The following is a 17,005-nucleotide window of genomic DNA, read 5'->3' on the forward strand; positions in this document are numbered from 1 at the left end:
GATCTCGAAAAAGACAATAGTCACGACGTTATGAAGTTTTCCAGCTTTGTTTCCTCAGCGTCAGCATTAGCGGCAGAGGCAGAGGCAATAATGGTATGTCGAATTTGCTGTTCATCTTTGAACTTTTTCGAGAACGCTTTAAGACGCTACAACGGTCTGTTCAGTCGCGCACAATCCGGGGAGTCGGCTGAGCGGTCTATTATATCTGATTCTAACTACTGTAGACCTACGAGTGAGTGCGTCATGTAAAACCGTGCCCTTGCGATATGTACATATATGCCTCGACATACGTACACCTGTACCTTGCCCTGTAGCTGTACCAGGAATTTGATATGGGACCCCGACCAAACCCTCTACCCTTGCCATTTGCCTTGATCTAGAATCTAAGTTTTACCCGTGCCAGGGACAAGACCTCCTCCTCCTCCTCCTCCTCCTCCTCCTCCTCCTCCAGTGGCGACCGGGACATCGAGACCGTCGCAATACTGCGTCGTGTTAAGCTTGTACACCGTCCGGAAATGCGACTCGTCGAGCGCCACGCCTTCGAACTCGGCCAACGCCGCGGCGGTGCGGATCAGATTCTTGATCTCGCGGCCATTGATCCTGTACTCGCGGCCGAGTTTCGCGAGGGCGTCGGTGCGCCACTGGGGGCCCGGGTCGAAGCGGCTCAGGAGGTTCTTCCAGATCGCCGCGCGCATGGTGTCGTCCAGCAGCTTGAAGTGCACGGTGAGGTGGATCCGGCTTTGGAACGCCTCGTCGAACTCCGTGAGGCGGTTCGTCGTGAGGAACAAGATGCCGGCGTAGTACTCGATGAGACGGAGGAAGACTGTGCAGCGTCGCGGTGACGGTATCAGCAAACACGAGAGAAGTGCAACATTGTACCTTTGGGGAGCGTATTGACACTTGACGGGTAATTATGTACTTACTGGATACGAATGCATTTCGCTGCAGGTCGTTCCTTTCCCTCTTCGCGAGGAAGACGTCGGCTTCGTCCAGCAACAGTATGGCGTTCCAGGATTTGGCCCGGATGAAGATCCGGCGGAGGATCTGGTCCGTCTCAACCGGGTCGGTACCTAGCTCGCCGCACGTGAGGGCGTAGAGAGGTCGATGTGTATTCTCGGCGATACTTTCTGTCACAGTCCCCCAAATGTGTCAGTTGATGAGCTGGTGGTGATGGAAAGAAACGAAACGTATCACCAAATCTTACTCACCTGCTGTCAATGTCTTGCCCAAACCTGGAGGACCCGTCAATAAGAATACCAGTCCCTTCCCTTTGCCGGAGATCACGTCGTCAGCCGTCTGGTCCTGCGCTTTATTTGATTTGCCGTGGGAGTGGACAAGGGCGCTGATGGTCTTTTTGACGCTGGGCTCAAGCTCGAGAGTCTTGAACGAGTCTTCCGCCCATGTTATATCCTTCACCTCATCCACGAGGAAGAAGGCCCAGATCTTGTCGGTGAGAGAAAATCCGCGAATTCGAGCTGGACAGATTAGAGCTTGCGAGTGCGTCATCTTGTACGTTGCATCGTTTGGGTGTGATAGATATCTGTCGTCGTACTCGCTTCTTTCGCGCTTGTTGGGCTTGGAACTATCGTCAGCTTTAAGCAAGAAGTCGTCGCCCTGATTGGCGGGAATGGCATCCTTTGCGTCCTTTGTCACCGCTTTCGTTGCGCTGCCCCTGGCCAACAATGTCGCGAGCTGAGGTCTTGCTTGCTGGTGAGTTGCGTAGTCTAGGATGATACGGCCGCTCGTCTAAGAATAAATTGTCAGTAGGCATTCCATCCCCATCACGGCCGTAGAGTCGACTTACATGTACCGGCACAAGATCTTCGATCTGACGAACCTCTTCGGCTTGGGTAAGAGGATCAGTCCAACATATTGCTGGAGCATCTCGTGTCAGCCCTCTTCTCGGAAACGTGGATTGCCTGAACAAACATACCAGAATATTCGCGGTGAGCTACTTCGACGATATTCCTCCATTTCAAGCCTCGGTTGATCAGTTTCCGTCTGATGTCCTGACCATCCGGCTCTCTATGATATTGTATCGGGTAGACGTCCAAGTCATAGATCTTTTTGTTCCCAATGAAACTCCTGAGGTTTATAGTCTTTGTGACAGGGCCAAATCTCGCACCGTTGTAGTCCCATGAGCGACACACAAGAGTGATACGCATTTTAATCTCGTTGTCCTGTGGAAACTCGACCACTGAGCACGACTCGATCACATAAGCTTCAGTGAAATAGTCTCTCCGAGCAATAACAACATCATCAGGTCGATATAGAGTCCACAGCAGGGCATGGGAGGTGAGTTCAGATGGCAGGAGCTTTTCATTTGTCTTCTCGGCTTTGCGGAGGTACAAGTCCATGAAATGAATCAGAGTCGACATGTGGTCTTTTTCTTCCTTGGTGCGATCCGCGTGAACGGCATACTCGCGCAACTCTTTCCGATAGTGGTAGAGGGGTGCGTAAGGCCGCTCAATGATGATAGGATTGGACTCCATATTGATGGTGGGATATTCGCCCAATACTTCCTGTATGGCAGCTCGGATAATCGGCGACTGTATTTCGAGTCTCGTTGCGAGCGGCTTTCCATCTTCATCTCTCAGACGCCGGAGGATCAGAGCATACTCCTGAAAGCGGTCCTTATCCTGCCGTGCCTTGTGGATGTCTGCAGTGAGAGTAATGGTAGATCGAGAACCCCATCTTCCTTCGGTCTCGATGATATCAACCATCTCGATTTTCTTGATGTCTGCTTCTTCATCCGCATCCCCAGATAGAGCACCTCGTGCTTTCTTGTAGTCGTTCACTGACATGATGAGTACAGGATGATTGAAGCAATTGTCAATAACAGAACTGTTCAGAAGTGCGTAGGAATCTTGTTGGAAGAGCGAGCTTCCTTGCCCACGAAGACACAGGAGAGATTGCCGGGCCCAGGAAGAGGATTAGTGGGTGCCTCAAGGTCCAGACCACTGAGAATGACGACAACATATTGACCCCTTGTCCGAATCACATACGGATCTCCCCAACTCATCTCCTGCTTGCCGTGAGGAACTTTTGAGAAGGCTGTGCACGCTTGGGATCAGGCAGAAATCCAGCCTTTTGCTGCACTTGCAAGAAGGCTGTGTACGGAGACCGGGGGTGTGGTGAGGCTGGAACAGGGGTTCATGTCGTGTGTGTTATGGTTTCTTCATATTGGTTCGCGTACTTCCTTATAATGTCCCAATTCTCCCGATCGACTTACTTGTAGCCCTGTCGAGATTCTCGCTTAGTAGGACAGAAGCGAAGGGTCATTCGTCCGAGGCACCCACACCCTATGAGATTCCTAGGATTGCTGAGTAGTTAGCGCTTGACTAGGGGTATCACACATGACAAAGCTCGTGGCTGCAGCGACCTGGAATGCAAAAGTTCCGTCTGGAGGTGAAGTCCAACCGCCCTCTCAAGGGATTGCATCATTGCGAGGATACTGCATGGTTTCGTAGATCGGGTATCTTCAGGCTCAGAAACAGAGGGTTGAGATTGTTGTTCGCATGCCAGACCGACCGTAGACATTATCTGCGTCAAGCATCCGAAATACGCACCGTAATTATGTACGGCGCAGTGATAAAGCCCCTGCGCAGCTCAAACCCCGCTGAACTTCTTCATTCGCCCTGTTTTCGATGACCAGCTATCTCACTTGGTGTCGCTGCACTCCATCTCAAGCTGGAGTGCTCCCATTGACTCATGCATGCCTACTGTGGCCTACCGCTCAAAGGATCCGGTGCATTTCGCCAAAAGGAAACGATCAGGCTGTTGCGCAGTTTAGTGGCTGCCTTTTCAGCATCTTGCCAAATCCCTGTGCATTAGCCTCAGAAATGGCGACACCAATGGTGGCGCAGATGCCTTCTCCGTTGAATTCTACCTCAAACCCTGAGCGAGATACAGGGTCTGTCCAAGGGTTACTCTGATCCACGGCCATCTCGATGTCATGGCCAAAAACATGTCCTAAGTATCATCCGTGTCTGTGAGCTTACAAGCAAGTTCTGGACGTACTTCGTGAAGTCTTCCCTATCTATCTTGCGTCCGCATTTCCTAGACTTCATTCTTGTTGCGGCCTTGTTCCCATCCTTGGAGCACTACATTGATCAAAAATCATCACGATCCGCACGACGATCATGTTTGACATGGATGAAAAGCTGGCAGATCCTGGAGGCTCAGAACATGCCTCAACTGGCTTCTTTGAAAACATCAGCAGGTGAGGTTTTAATCTTCTCAGCGAGAGTTTATTCATACCTGAGACTGTTTCGACGTTGTATGCTTACATCAACGTCAGGAGCGCAAAGCAGAGATTCAAATCCAAGAAGAAACCGAGACCTGAAGCCGATGTTCCCGCATCCAAGCCTAGGCGTGCCAATGTCATGTCACGTAATGGCTGGAAGCTCGAAATCAATGAAGATGACGTCCTCGAAGTGGCTAATTGGAACGAAAAATTCGTGAGAGGCCCACTGGTGTTGGAGGATTTGCCAAAGTTCGATGACACTCTCAATTACGGCATCGACAAAGATGAAGAGAACAGACTTGTACGCCTTGAGGTAAAGCGCTTGATCAAGGACTGCGTTTCAGAATCGCCATTGCTCTTCAACAGCGACAATATCCTCGGCACCACAAAACCAGAAGCATTCAAGATCATCTCCGACTTTGCCGATCAAATTCTCTGCAACCTTGCAATAGTTTCTCATGACAACCAGCTTTTGATTCTCGAACATTCCCGTGCTGGAGTAGAGTTGGAGAAGGCGGCATCACAGTTCAAGCTTGCTAGGGGCACGCTCAGACGCAAGTTTCAACAGAATGAGAAAGTCAAACCTCGAATCCCGATCCGCATTGAACCAGAAGCGGACAATACCAAGGTATACTTCGCCCTTGTCGATTATGCCACCAGCTCAGTTGCCCGTGTGTTGCTTCGCCTAGCGTCGAGCAAGTTTTGGAAGAGCGTCAATATCGCTGTTCTTGCTCGATGGGCTGTGAAGTTGAAGGTGCTTTGCCACGACCCAGTCACATATGCCAGACAGGCTCTGTCAGATGGGGAAGCTATTATCGAGCAACTAAACGCGTCGGAAGACACCGAAATGTTTCGCATCATCAGAATTCGAATTGGTGCTAGTCAGAGACCCGACGCTGGTGGCGAGAACGGCTATGATGTCCACGAAGAAACAGATGCAACCCAGCTCTACTTCAGCTACAACGGGATGGTACGCGTTTGGCTGGAGTCAATCTTCAGGTCGTGTATCCTTGGATTATACTCCACTCAATGGTTCTTGACAGCTCCCAGCACCTTTGAAGTCTGTACCGTCGTTTACGAGGTGGGCCTTTCTCATTCTCTGACGACTCTCAGTGCGGACCGTGATGGAGACGTGTTTGCAACCTCACAAACTCAAAGTATTAGCTGCATTTATGTGGTGCTTAAACTCCTCCTCGAAGTTGTAGAAGCCCTCAAGGCCCAAGAGCAACCAGACAACAGCCAGGAGAAAACGCTCGTCAGGTGGCGATGGGCGGAAGGCCGAAAAGGACAAAACACGGTCGAGAAGTCTCTACAAACATCTAGCGCGGATGAAGTCATCTCGGCTCTGATCCTACTTTCACTGTCGACGTCCTACGTTTGTGATCGGATGCTCAAGATGATCAGCAACATATCAGTGAACTCGGAAGAAGAAGATCCCGTTTTCCAATTTGCTCCCAAGCATTTCCAGGCCAAATTCGTTGTCGCAAGCGCAGACTATTTGAGTCGGAAGCGTCGCCTTGGCTTCACAGATCAGTGGTATAACGACCCTGAGACCATACCGGTTTCGGGCGACCTTTTCTCCAAACGTATTCGCGGTATGCTTTGCTCCTGCTCACTCTCGGTGCACTTTTACTGACTCAATACAAGCTGGTACACAACTAGGACTCGATAGGACTCGCCTACAAGAATTACCTGCGCTTGATCAACCGGAGCTAGTCGATACCAAAAAGGAAATGCAAGTCGTGCAACAATATGTGAAAGAGGAGAAACGGATGCAGTCCTGGGTCTTTGCCGAAACGTCGGTCACGGTTCGATGCACAGGGTACATCATGGCGATCATGGGTCTTTGTGCAGTTGTCCTCGGCGGCGGACTGGCGATCCCATTTGTCGTTCGGAACGAAATCGTCGGAGTCGACCCTTTCCAGATCACCACCTTCACCTGGCTCATTGTCGGTGTGATTCTCATCGTGGCCAAAACTCGATACGTGACGGAGTGGCCTTGGCATGACTTCCTGCACGGACGAGTGGTATGCAAATCCGTTTCTGATCTCGCCGAAGTCACTGGAGTAGATGCTCAATTGATATTGACGAAGCTACTCTACGACGAACGGAACACTACTGTGGTGACGAGAGGACCTTACAATGGGATGTTCTCCCGGCGACCCGAGGGTCCGGGGTCGGACGGATTCTCGATTGACGTGCCAGCTCAGCTTTCCACCATGCTCGTGAGTGGATTCATCATCCTCAAGGTTCTCAGCAGCACTGGCGAGCATTTGATCACACTGGATGTACGGAAAGGGACGGAGCTGGACTACGCTGCCCATGATGGCGTGGATCTGAAGTATCTTGCCTGTTTGGATTTGGGAAAGCGGGACTTTGAAGACGAGGAAGAGGATCAAATCCCAAAGCCCAAGGCAGAGCGTAGGGTACTGTACCTTGTCCAGAACAAAGTCCACTATACCAAGGTGTTGGGCTTGTACATCTGCGACGCATTGTTTGGATAGACTTCAGTTGATGGTTCGCATGACATAACGACTATTCACGCTCATCAAGTTCAACTTTCAGCTCCAGAGGGAAGTAGTTTTGAGTAGAATCTACACAAAGGCCGGTGTGTCTCGCTGGATCACCCTTGTTCGTTCTTCTTGTTCTGCTCCTCGACGAAAGTCAACTTATTTCCAAATGGATCAATGACGGTCATTTCCAGCCTGTCCGGGGACGCCTTGTCCAGGCCCGGTTTCATGTATCGGTAGTTCTTTGATTCGAGCTCGGCGTGGAACTGCGCGATCCCACTCGTATTGATTCTGACGTGCACCCCTGGACTTCCGTCGCCGTGATGTTCGCTCAGATGGAAGACAAGCCCGCCCCTGGAAATTTGTCGATACAGAGGAAAGTCGTCCCCGAAGCGGTGGTCCCAGTCGGTCGAGAACCCGAGAAAGTCTCGGTAGAACTCCTCGGCTTTGGCGATGTCGAAGATGCGCAGGATCGGAGTGACGGAGTGGAATGCGATTGACATTTTATTTTATTTTATTTTATTTTTGGTCGGCGATGAAGACACCACTGACTAGTTGGTCGCCCCGATTGCAAACCGAGGCCCCTTTATAATTAAGATGTACGGGATAGCCAAGTCGTAATGGGATGCAGAATCACAGACGTACCAGTTTCGTGTAGACCGGTTGGATCCTGTCATCCAGAACCACGTGCCACATACCTACTATGTAGAACCGTGGAAATGAGGAGTCCAAAGCCCATTGATAATGAAAACGTTAGGTTCGGGTGCGCCGGTGGCTGGCTGCCTGTCCCGTAAAAAGCTAAATGCACCACACACATACTGTAGGTACTCAGAGTTTATTACAGTCCTCTTGGACAAGACCAACTGCCGTCCAACATGGTTCTGATCGTCGACTTCAAGTTGCCGGGGATGAGCAGATTTGCATAAGCTTTGTGCCGGCGTCGACCCGTTTGAATCAAATCGCTGTCCGAGGCAGCAAAAGACCAACAGCCAACAGTAAGGCGGTGCTGAATGTCCCTCCGAAAACACCAAAGCTTCAGGCAACTGACCCTTTGGAGAATCTTCCCGTATTTTGCGTTTTCGGTATGCGGAACCGAGGATTGTACGTGCTACACCTCCCAAGTATCCAACTCCAGGATGTTAACTTGACAGCAAGTCACGAGATATTGGCTATGAGCTCGAGCCGCTGTGCTATATGACTTCGTAGGCACAGTTGAAGTCGGAGCCGCCGTTGAGAAACTCCCTAGGTAGCCGCGCCGTTTTGAGAACAGTCTACCGTCAGTCTACTCGTGCTCTGCTCACTTCCTGACCGTTGAAGGAACACGATTGAGTTGAGAAAGAGGAAATTCCTTGCATTGATACCGTGGAGAGGAAAGAGTTCCCATGGCAGGGTTCAGAATGACAAAACTACTTGACCTGATACAATCCGACATAATTTCCCTCGGTATCCTCGAAGTTCTGTATCAAGCCAGACTCCCCTTCGGGTGTGATCTCAGTCATCTTCTTCCCTCCCGCACTGACGATTCTCTGGGTCACGGTACGTCAGTAAGTAGCTCCTCATGGTGTGTCATGTTGTTGCTCCTGGGCATTTCGGGGGATAGGGCTGAATCGACGAGATCTGCCTTCACAGATATCGCAAACTTAACTCGAAGTCGTACCTCCATTGCAGTTTCCAGGTTATCGACCGACAAGTATAGAACGACCCCTCCCTTCCCACGTGTTTGAGCAACCTGGTCAACTCTAGTGATACCCCCACCGGGGCAAGTGTCGCCAAAGGAGAAGTGAGCGACTTCTGTCGGATCTTCCTCCTCGCCTGTCGACTCGCAGCGGAAATCCCAGTCGAAAACGGTCTTGTAGAAGGTCCGTGCTGCAGCAGTCTGGGTGAGTAATGATCCAAGGATCTTGAGGGTAGGGGGAATACCAGACAGCGGAGGTGCCCTCTTACATACCTCGTTGGACATCGGTAGCAAAGATATTGATCCAGCAAGGGTGGCCGTTGGGCGGAGGTGTCCATTGAGCAGCCATTTTGAAGAGCTTCGCTGATTGATATTGAAGACGCTCAGTCCCCTCAGAGCCTAGAAGCTCTTGTATAAATCTCAGAGATATATATGAGGTTGATTGAAATTGGAAGTCATTTTTGAGGACAAGGCCACGGCGAAGTTGACTGTTAAAGTTACGTCTGATCGTCGTCTCGTATTCGGAAGTTGAATCATAAAGAAAGTTTCGTGGCTCTACTTGGCGACTTGTCAAAATACTTGGATGGCCAATGTCGTTCGCTGGGGTTTGAGTGGGCTCAAGTCACTGAGGTGTTGTAGCTAAACGATAAATCTGCAATATGAGAAACTACCGCTTAATCCGCTTTTAGAGGGTTTCTTTCCCCTATGTTTAAAATCGCTCCCCTGGTCAGGTCCTACCTCCGGCCGCATTCTCCCAAGTCGGCCTTCCCATTCAATACGCAAACACGACTGGGGGCCAGAAACAGTCCCCTTTCAGAGACAGAAGGGGTCTATTCAACTCTTCGGAATGGCTGGCGGCCGCAATCGTTTACTGGCGACTTCGTTCGACTTTGGGCTGCCCTGCTGACGAGGCTGTCTCTTAAATAGCAGGGTCTTCTGCCACCGAAAGCTGGGTAACTTATGATTATCTGATATGAGCCAATCGGTCAAGTCCACGTATCTGGCCACTCCAGTGAAGTGAAGTCTTGGACTTATCTGGAGTGAAAACAAACCGCCAGCGTATGTCAATTTTCTCCTTCGTTTATACCTGGCTTATCCTCTCATGGTAGCCAAAGTCGGGATCTCTAAAACATCATCAGAACCTTGCACAAAATGAGTTCGTTCCCGTTGAGGGCAGAGACTGAGCATCACTCGGGCAGGCTGACGGATTTGACTCTTAGCGCAACCCGATCTATCGCCCGTCAAGACCGAGATCTGGAAAAGGTTGAAAATTCTCTCAACTTGAAGGACCTTCTTCGATGATCAAAAAATGCGAAAAGCATCGCAGATGCAATCAAGCATTCTATGATCCACCGGTAATGCCGAACCGCCTTCTCGACGTAGGTCCGAAAGGGAAGTGGCCATGTCAACCTCAACTAGTCTCCACGTCAAGCCTTCAAGGCAAGAGATATGTTGCCCTAAGCCACGTTTGGGGACCATTGTCTGATGCCGATAAAGAAGCGATGTCTACTACAATGAAGAATCTTACTGCTCGACAGCAAGGAACTCCTCTCTCCCTTTTTCCCGATCAATACCAAGCGGTGATTTTGATATGCCGCGGCCTAAATGTCCGATATGTGTGGGTCGACTCTCTTTGCATTATCCAGGTGTGCGATTCGATTGCTTCCATGTGCCCAACGTTAACCACAAACAGGGAAAGGGCGGTGATTGGGAGTCGGAATCTCTTCGTATGGCTCAAATATACGGCGCCTCATATCTCACCATCTCGATTAATACAAATCAAAACCTATTCGATACGTTGCTCAGAACGGAGCCAACTGCGATCGAGCCGGTGTTGTGGTTACGAACGGTGGACGAAGCGCAAAAATCTCAATCTTTTTCACAAAGTGAAATTATAGTGCGACACATATTTTTCTGGAAGCATATATTGGAAGGTGGTCCAATTGGGCAACGCGCCTGGTGCTTCCAGGAGCGCCACTTATCTCCAAGGCTTCTACATTTAGTCGATGATGCTGTGCTTCTCTGGGAGTGCCGGACAGAATTTTTCACGAACGCGGGGATATATGAATTTGAATACAATTTTCACCCGGGAAGTTCTCAGCAACTGCACAATGATAACGCAGGTATCCACAAGCTGAGTCTAATTCAGAGAATGGTGGATGTGTACAGCAATGTTACAAATGAAGTGTGGCATAAAAGTGGCTTTGAAAACATATTGATGTATTGGCACTTATACCTGGAGGAATTCTGCAGGCGAAAGCTCACTAACCCTCAAGATAACCTGGCTGCAATATCTGGAGTGGTCGAAGTCATTGCCAGGTTGACCAGATACAAATACTGCTTAGGCATTTGGGACCAAGATATCCCCCGTGGACTACTCTGGACGAAAGCTCCCAGACAATGTGACTCACGTCGTTTCCAAGGCCCATCGTGGTCTTGGTGCTCGATTGACGGTCCAACTGAAATGACAGGCCGTCTAAGGGTTACCCGTGTCAATATTGATCGTGTTTTCACGCAAGACAAGGTGGAGCGTTCTGAGAGCGCGCCCGTGTCTATGGTGGAAACCGTACATTTCGGGGCGGAGCTGCATCTACGTGGTTTCCTCGGACGCCTCTCCCTCAACACCAAAGCTACGGACAAGGTTCAGCATGGCACACAGTTTTTCAACATCCAGCCAGACCTCCAGGCTAATCTAAACCCGCCCATTCAAGGAGCAGTGGAACTGGACATCCCCTCAGAAGGCTTCCCCCGGACCATGTTGTTCTTTTGTCTGGTCAAAATTCGCTATCCCGAGAAGCGCGGCTATATTGGCCTTGCGGTGACCCCTATCAGTACACGATGGAATACGCTTGCTAGGAGACCCCTAAGCAACTCCCATTATCGTCGAGTTGGTCTGGTGTATGTAGACAACATACCTCAGGATCTGGAGCTAGATGGGTTCCTTGGCAGAGCAACTATTTGTCTAACATGATAATGGTGATGATGATGATACTCCTAGGAAACGAAAGGCGGGATCGGTTGGGTTCGGGACTTTCAGTTGAGGCACTACGGTGTACGCAGCTCATCGGACTAATCTCAACAGGCCTGTCTGATTGTACGACACAGGGGAAATGACAAACGGACTCGTGGCATGCTATTGAAACGAAGAAATGAAGCTAGAGAGGGAAAAAAGGAGACCCGGAAAACTCTTCCTTAACGTGAACGTACGATGCGATCATCGCGAATAGCCTGTCAGGATTTTATTGTTGCGGTTGTTCTGGTGCTGTGAGCGAGGGCGCAGTTTGTCGACTACACTGGTGCACAGTGACCGTGTTTTCCATGTTGAGCAAGGCTCACTCGCCTCCGCACTTCCCCGTGTGCCCAACTCTGTTAGACGCTCGGGGCACTTTCCCTAAATGGCGCCTCTTGGCATACCTTCCCTTTCTAGAACTAGCCATACTCACGCTGACCTCTTCTTCCCGCAGCCTGATACTCTGACACTGACAGCAATACCACAACCATACCATGACTACAACCCTGGCAACGAGGCCTGCGAAGCCGCCTATGCAGATGCGTTGTCGGTGGTAGGCATCGACCGATGGTGTGACCAGGCTAATCCACATTGACAATAGCGTCTTTCTGCGCTCGAAGCCCGTGTTGCCTGTTGTGGTTAGAGCGCCTTGCGGACTCCAGACCGTGTTTCCCGAAACGTCAAAGAGCTGCCTGGTGATCCAGGTGAAAAAGCGCAAGTGTAGCACCGAGGAGACACCACCAGCGGAAAATGCTATAAGAACACTTCTCCTCAACGTCCGAGACAAAGAGGACATGATCGTCACAAAGACTTTTCTAAGGATCATCTACGTGGCCCCTGTGTCTGTCTCTCACGATTTTCAGTTCAGCCGCACATCAGGCTGAACCAGACAAACATGTCCATACGTCAGGCTACGCTCGCCGATGCTGAGCAAGTGACAGATGCTTTTCTCGCTGCCATGCCTGATGAGCCATCTTGGCCTTACCGCTTCCCCTACAGGTTTGACTATCCAGAGGACCACAGGAAGTTCAATGTGAATTCTGATTCGGCGATTCATTTTGTCCGAGTATCCAGACTTCATTCATGGTCCATGGTTTGAAAGGCACGCAAGGGGATCTAGCAAGATCGTGTATTTCAGCATCTGGGATATGTCATACATCAACAAGCGCCATCATGGCCCAAATTATGAGCCAAAATCCTGTGAGTGGTGCTCATGGCATTTCCGATCATGATGCTTAGCTGAGCTCAGCCCGTGTGCCAGCACCAGCGGATGTAATAGGAACAGAGGCTCTCGACGCAAAGATGCCAATCCAAGGCACGTCGCCGCGTTCAGAAAGGCCCTCACAGAGCTAAAATCAAAGTATATTGATCTCTATGAGCCAGACGATATCATGTTCTTGCAGATTCTTGGGGACCGTGCCAGAGTACTGAAGACGAGGGTACGGCAGATCGCTGGTAGAATGGGGGATTGATCGTGCAACTCCCGACAAGATGAGGTTAAGCTTGGATGCTGGTCCTCAGGGGGCTCCTATGTACAGGTCACTGGGATTCCGTGCTTTGGGGCGGCAGAGAATGCAAGCGCCCGGTGAAGAGGAGTATCTGGATTCAATCGCAATGTTGTACGAGCCGCCAAGAGTCAAGCCCAAGGGCTTGATGTTGTTGTGAGGAGGTCTATCGCTGTGTGGTCCAAAGCCGCAAACCCAGGAGTCCAGGGTCCGAAGTATCTCGTCAAATAACGGTCAAATGATGACGCCTTCTTGTATCTTCTGTCATTTGTGAACTTACGTTGCTGCCCGACCATGGCTTAGAGTTCTGACGCTTGTAATTACTGCAACGGACCTTTGTAGCTCATGGTGCGACGCTACGACTTTCCAAAACGGTAGCCCGACCGTGTTCCTTGATTGGGATGGGCGGTGCTCGATCCGTAGTTTTAGCCACCGCACCGTGTAGAAGCAAGACTCATGTCGCTTGACTTAGCTACCTTCTTGCCGTTTCCCGCCCACCGTCTTTGCTGTTGCTTGGATACCGTGCTTCCCAAAAAGTTCACACGTTGACCAAGTCGTGCTCCCCTTGGCTGCGGAAACGGCGACTGTTCGGTGCCCGGAGATGGGTATAAGAGAACCTGTGAGGCTAGGACTCAAGAAGGGGGAAGCCCCCCCAGGGACATGGTCAAGTAGAGATAGTCGATCGTAGCTCTTCTCAGTGCGTCAAAAACAACACCCCCGTGACGGTCTAGTCGTCCAGGAAAGCATCCTGTCGACAGTTGTACGTCCAACCACGTCCTTCATTCTTGCCGAGGACTTGGACTGACTTTGATCCGCACGACAATCCAGCAGCACGCCGACCAATGCCCTCCCCAAACGCAGTCAATGGCACGGGCGACGACATGCGAAAGCTCATCGATCAGCTGGACAAAGAGTTCGACCACAACAACCTCGACCAGCTCATCGGAGAATGGCTTGACCAGGCCACATGTCCCGGAGCAACCAAGCGTATTATCGAAACCGTCGCGGAGCTGGAGAGCTACATGCAGGACGTGACAAATTGGGCAATGGTGGAAGATGCAAGCAAGGCCTGGGACGAAAAGACGTAAAAAAGAACTGCGCGCAACAACGGCCCTGTTCTCTGGAATGGGGGTCAGGAGGAAAAGGTCCACAGTCCCTTGGGGACCGCCCAAAAGGACTATAATCCTGTCGTTTCATGACAGGATCTGGACCTCTTAGCTTTGTGTATTTACCTGTCAGAACGCGGTAGTTCGTGACAAATGACCCCTGTTGACGAGACGTGTACATCTAATTCTCAGTATGTACGCAATGAAAGGTCTCATCCCTTGGGGGTCCCTAGAAACGTTCCTGCCGAGTCGATACCCAACTCAGCAAACAGGATCTGTGACACACGACCAAAGTCGGTTATTCAGGCCTTGAAAGCGCGCTTCGCGCCCGTGACCACTGAAATCGTCGGCCTGAAGTGATTACACTCTGCGTTCGGCATGATCTCTCTGGCTCTGCTGTTGGCTTCGACGTTTGCAGAGCCAATTGCCTTGGAAATGGTTGCCACCTCTGGACATCTCAGCTCGCAGATCTTCGTGGGCTGTGTGTTCCTCTTTGCAGCGGCGAGCACATTGGCTCCCAGGTCCTGGGAGATTCACCAGGTCGAACTCAAAGAATGCACCGGAGAGAGATTCTGAAGAGACCATACCATCGAGTCGAACCAAGGTGCGACAATTCACAGGCAGTTTTGGCTGACGCCAAAGAGCCAGATTTGTTTGGATAGAGTGTAAGATGCTCGCAACAGTCACGTACAGGAAATCAGCACCTGCACATGCAAGGTCTGTATCCATCCCTTCACCTAACTGCAGTCGCTTCCTTTGACCACCATTCGTCTGATTTCTGCGACGACAAGCTCCGGCTCGGTCATAGGCACCAAGTGTCCGGATCTATCGGCAACAACGTGTCTCCCCTGGCAACACTGCGCCGCACGATGTACGTGAGCAGCGATTGCTTGAGCGCGGACCTGTTCGGGCATACCATCGGCCTTGTTGGCCAGCCCACCAGAGATGACAGTAGTAGGGATATCGGCCGTCTGTGGAGGGTTGGTCTTCCACGTTTCGAGTTCAACAAGAAAAGTCCGGGCTTGTTGCGCCATTGTGGCCATGACCCTCGTTGTGAATCCCTCGCGAAGGAGATCATCGCGAACATCAGCAGCTAGAGCAGTGTCAATTATTGATGATCCATGAAGGTGCCGGAGAAGTCCCAGCTTGGCCAAAACCCATCCAACGCGGATAACAAGCCATTCCATGCACCGGAACTTCCTGCTGAAGAGGGCGTCGGCCGCTTCGTCGGCCGGGTCGACGAGGACGAGGCCAGCGACGACGTCAGGCTTGCGCGATGCAGCTAGACGGACAATAGGACCACCGGCGCTGTGGCCGACGAGGACGAATGGCCCTGGGCCGAAATGCTCCAGCAGATCGCAGAGGTCGCACGCCATTTTGTCAAGGGTGCGTCCGTTGCGGTCGGGTTCAGAACGACCCAGACCGGATCGGTCATAGACAATGGCGCGCGCGAAGCATGCAACCTCCTTCTGGACTTTTGCCCATGAGGACCGAGATGCACCGGCCCCTGCTTCGAAGATGACTGTCGTTGCTGTCGTCGGCGGCGGCGCCGGCGCTGCTATCGTATCCTGAGCAGAATTGGGCTGCTGCGGCAGCAGTACCATACTGTATAATCGACGTCCATCACGGGTTGGAACCCATTCGGACGTACCCTGGGTATGATGTGTCCTGGCACCTCCACTCATCCTGAGAGCTGAAGCTCGGCGTACATGGAGTCTGCGCGTACCAACAGCTTGAGAGATAGACCGGGGAGCACTCACAGAAGATAAGTCTCCATGTATGGTACTCTTTGTGCCTGCATAGTGACTCACCGGTTCAATCTTTCAACAAGAGGTTGTACCGAAAGCTCGCAGTCGCATGTGAACTTAGGAGGATCCACACTTACTTGTAGCTACTCGATTGCTCGTTTGAGGTGCTTTCAGATACAGTATGAGCAGGAGAGACTTGTAACTCATGGGAAAAGAAAAAAAGAGGAAAAGGGGGGGGACCACAAAAACAAAAAGGAATAGACGACTCGTTTAAAAGACTCTTCGTAATACCCAGCGTCAGTGCGTAGAGGAAGCGTCCAGATCGACCTCCGCAGGGGACCAGATTTATCTTGCTCGTCCCGGGAAAAGCACACCTTGATCGTCTACCTATTTTTATCCTGCCCCCGATGTGGATATTCTCGAACGCGTATACAACACTGTACGTAAATGATGGGTTTTGTTCAGTCTTAAGGGACAGTATTTATCAGGAGGTCGGGCGACTCGCAAATTTTGGGCCACAAATCATAGAGAACCCACAGCAGAGACAATGGAAGGGACGCTCTCTTCAGAACGTGTACAGTACTGTACTGTCTCTCGCATTGCTCGCAAAAAGGGTGTCCCACGAAGTTCGGCAGTAGTTTCCTAACCTCAGCACATCGCCGTCCAAAGCTACCGGTACTTATAGTCGAGAGTGATCACAACCTTTGCTAAACCTAACCAGTCTCGGAATAAGAAGAGGAAGCGACAATCGAAAGCGCCCTGCAGACCACGAAGAGGAGTAAAATGTGACTGTGTACGTGATAGTCTACCGCACTAGAGTAGTGCAAGAAACCTACACTGCTCTGTGGCGTTTATTAGTTGACCGCACTGCACCACCCCAATCAATATGGCAGCCGGCAGCGTCCACACCATCGCAGCCACAGTAGGACGAGCAGTTGGACAAAACCTTGGCGAATGGATTTGTGAGTGAAGCGATGAACTCGCTCTGATCGTTCAAGGTAGAAAGTCATAACGCGGTAGATATGCGTTGTCGTCTGCCTTAGTCAGCAGCATGTGCGGAGTTGTCGCCGACGACGTAGCCCGACATCCCCATCATCATCCTTGGTCTTTGATACTCACCACCACAGACAGACCTACCTACCTACATAGCCGGCCAAGTATCAAGGGTTCTACGACGTAGCCAGTACAAGTAATTTGGTTTCTCT

The 17,005-nt window shown here is 51.0% G+C and overlaps 7 protein-coding genes across 7 annotated transcripts; 3 read left to right on the forward strand and 4 right to left on the reverse strand.

Annotated features, from left to right (window-relative positions):
• Window positions 1–383: 383 nt before the first annotated feature.
• On the reverse strand, window positions 384–2,804 carry PV08_10324 (uncharacterized protein; the record flags this gene model as incomplete). The annotated part of the gene is made up of 5 exons (XM_016384639.1): window positions 384–823; window positions 924–1,127; window positions 1,209–1,746; window positions 1,805–1,875; window positions 1,934–2,804. 5 exons carry the CDS (start codon window positions 2,802–2,804, stop codon window positions 384–386), a joined length of 2,124 nt encoding a protein of 707 aa, XP_016231241.1.
• Window positions 2,805–4,142: 1,338 nt separating this feature from the next.
• On the forward strand, window positions 4,143–6,750 carry PV08_10325 (uncharacterized protein; the record flags this gene model as incomplete). Its single annotated transcript, XM_016384640.1, has 3 exons — window positions 4,143–4,222; window positions 4,301–5,841; window positions 5,894–6,750. The coding sequence occupies 3 exons, from the start codon at window positions 4,143–4,145 to the stop codon at window positions 6,748–6,750; spliced, it is 2,478 nt and encodes an 825-aa protein (XP_016231242.1).
• Window positions 6,751–6,869: 119 nt separating this feature from the next.
• PV08_10326 (uncharacterized protein) lies at window positions 6,870–7,259 on the reverse strand (the record flags this gene model as incomplete). Its single annotated transcript, XM_016384641.1, has 1 exon — window positions 6,870–7,259. One exon carries the CDS (start codon window positions 7,257–7,259, stop codon window positions 6,870–6,872), a length of 390 nt encoding a protein of 129 aa, XP_016231243.1.
• A 1,028-nt stretch (window positions 7,260–8,287) lies between these two features.
• Window positions 8,288–8,780, reverse strand: PV08_10327 (uncharacterized protein; the record flags this gene model as incomplete). The annotated part of the gene is made up of 2 exons (XM_016384642.1): window positions 8,288–8,622; window positions 8,705–8,780. The coding sequence occupies 2 exons, from the start codon at window positions 8,778–8,780 to the stop codon at window positions 8,288–8,290; spliced, it is 411 nt and encodes a 136-aa protein (XP_016231244.1).
• A 2,115-nt stretch (window positions 8,781–10,895) lies between these two features.
• On the forward strand, window positions 10,896–11,402 carry PV08_10328 (uncharacterized protein; the record flags this gene model as incomplete). Its single annotated transcript, XM_016384643.1, has 1 exon — window positions 10,896–11,402. One exon carries the CDS (start codon window positions 10,896–10,898, stop codon window positions 11,400–11,402), a length of 507 nt encoding a protein of 168 aa, XP_016231245.1.
• Window positions 11,403–13,788: 2,386 nt separating this feature from the next.
• Window positions 13,789–14,034, forward strand: PV08_10329 (uncharacterized protein; the record flags this gene model as incomplete). The annotated part of the gene is made up of 1 exon (XM_016384644.1): window positions 13,789–14,034. The coding sequence occupies one exon, from the start codon at window positions 13,789–13,791 to the stop codon at window positions 14,032–14,034; it is 246 nt and encodes an 81-aa protein (XP_016231246.1).
• Window positions 14,035–14,789: 755 nt separating this feature from the next.
• On the reverse strand, window positions 14,790–15,737 carry PV08_10330 (uncharacterized protein; the record flags this gene model as incomplete). The annotated part of the gene is made up of 1 exon (XM_016384645.1): window positions 14,790–15,737. One exon carries the CDS (start codon window positions 15,735–15,737, stop codon window positions 14,790–14,792), a length of 948 nt encoding a protein of 315 aa, XP_016231247.1.
• Between the last annotated feature and the right edge of the window lie 1,268 nt (window positions 15,738–17,005).

This window comes from Exophiala spinifera (genome assembly GCF_000836115.1).
Source record: "Exophiala spinifera strain CBS 89968 unplaced genomic scaffold supercont1.8, whole genome shotgun sequence".
Lineage (NCBI taxonomy): Eukaryota > Fungi > Ascomycota > Eurotiomycetes > Chaetothyriales > Herpotrichiellaceae > Exophiala > Exophiala spinifera.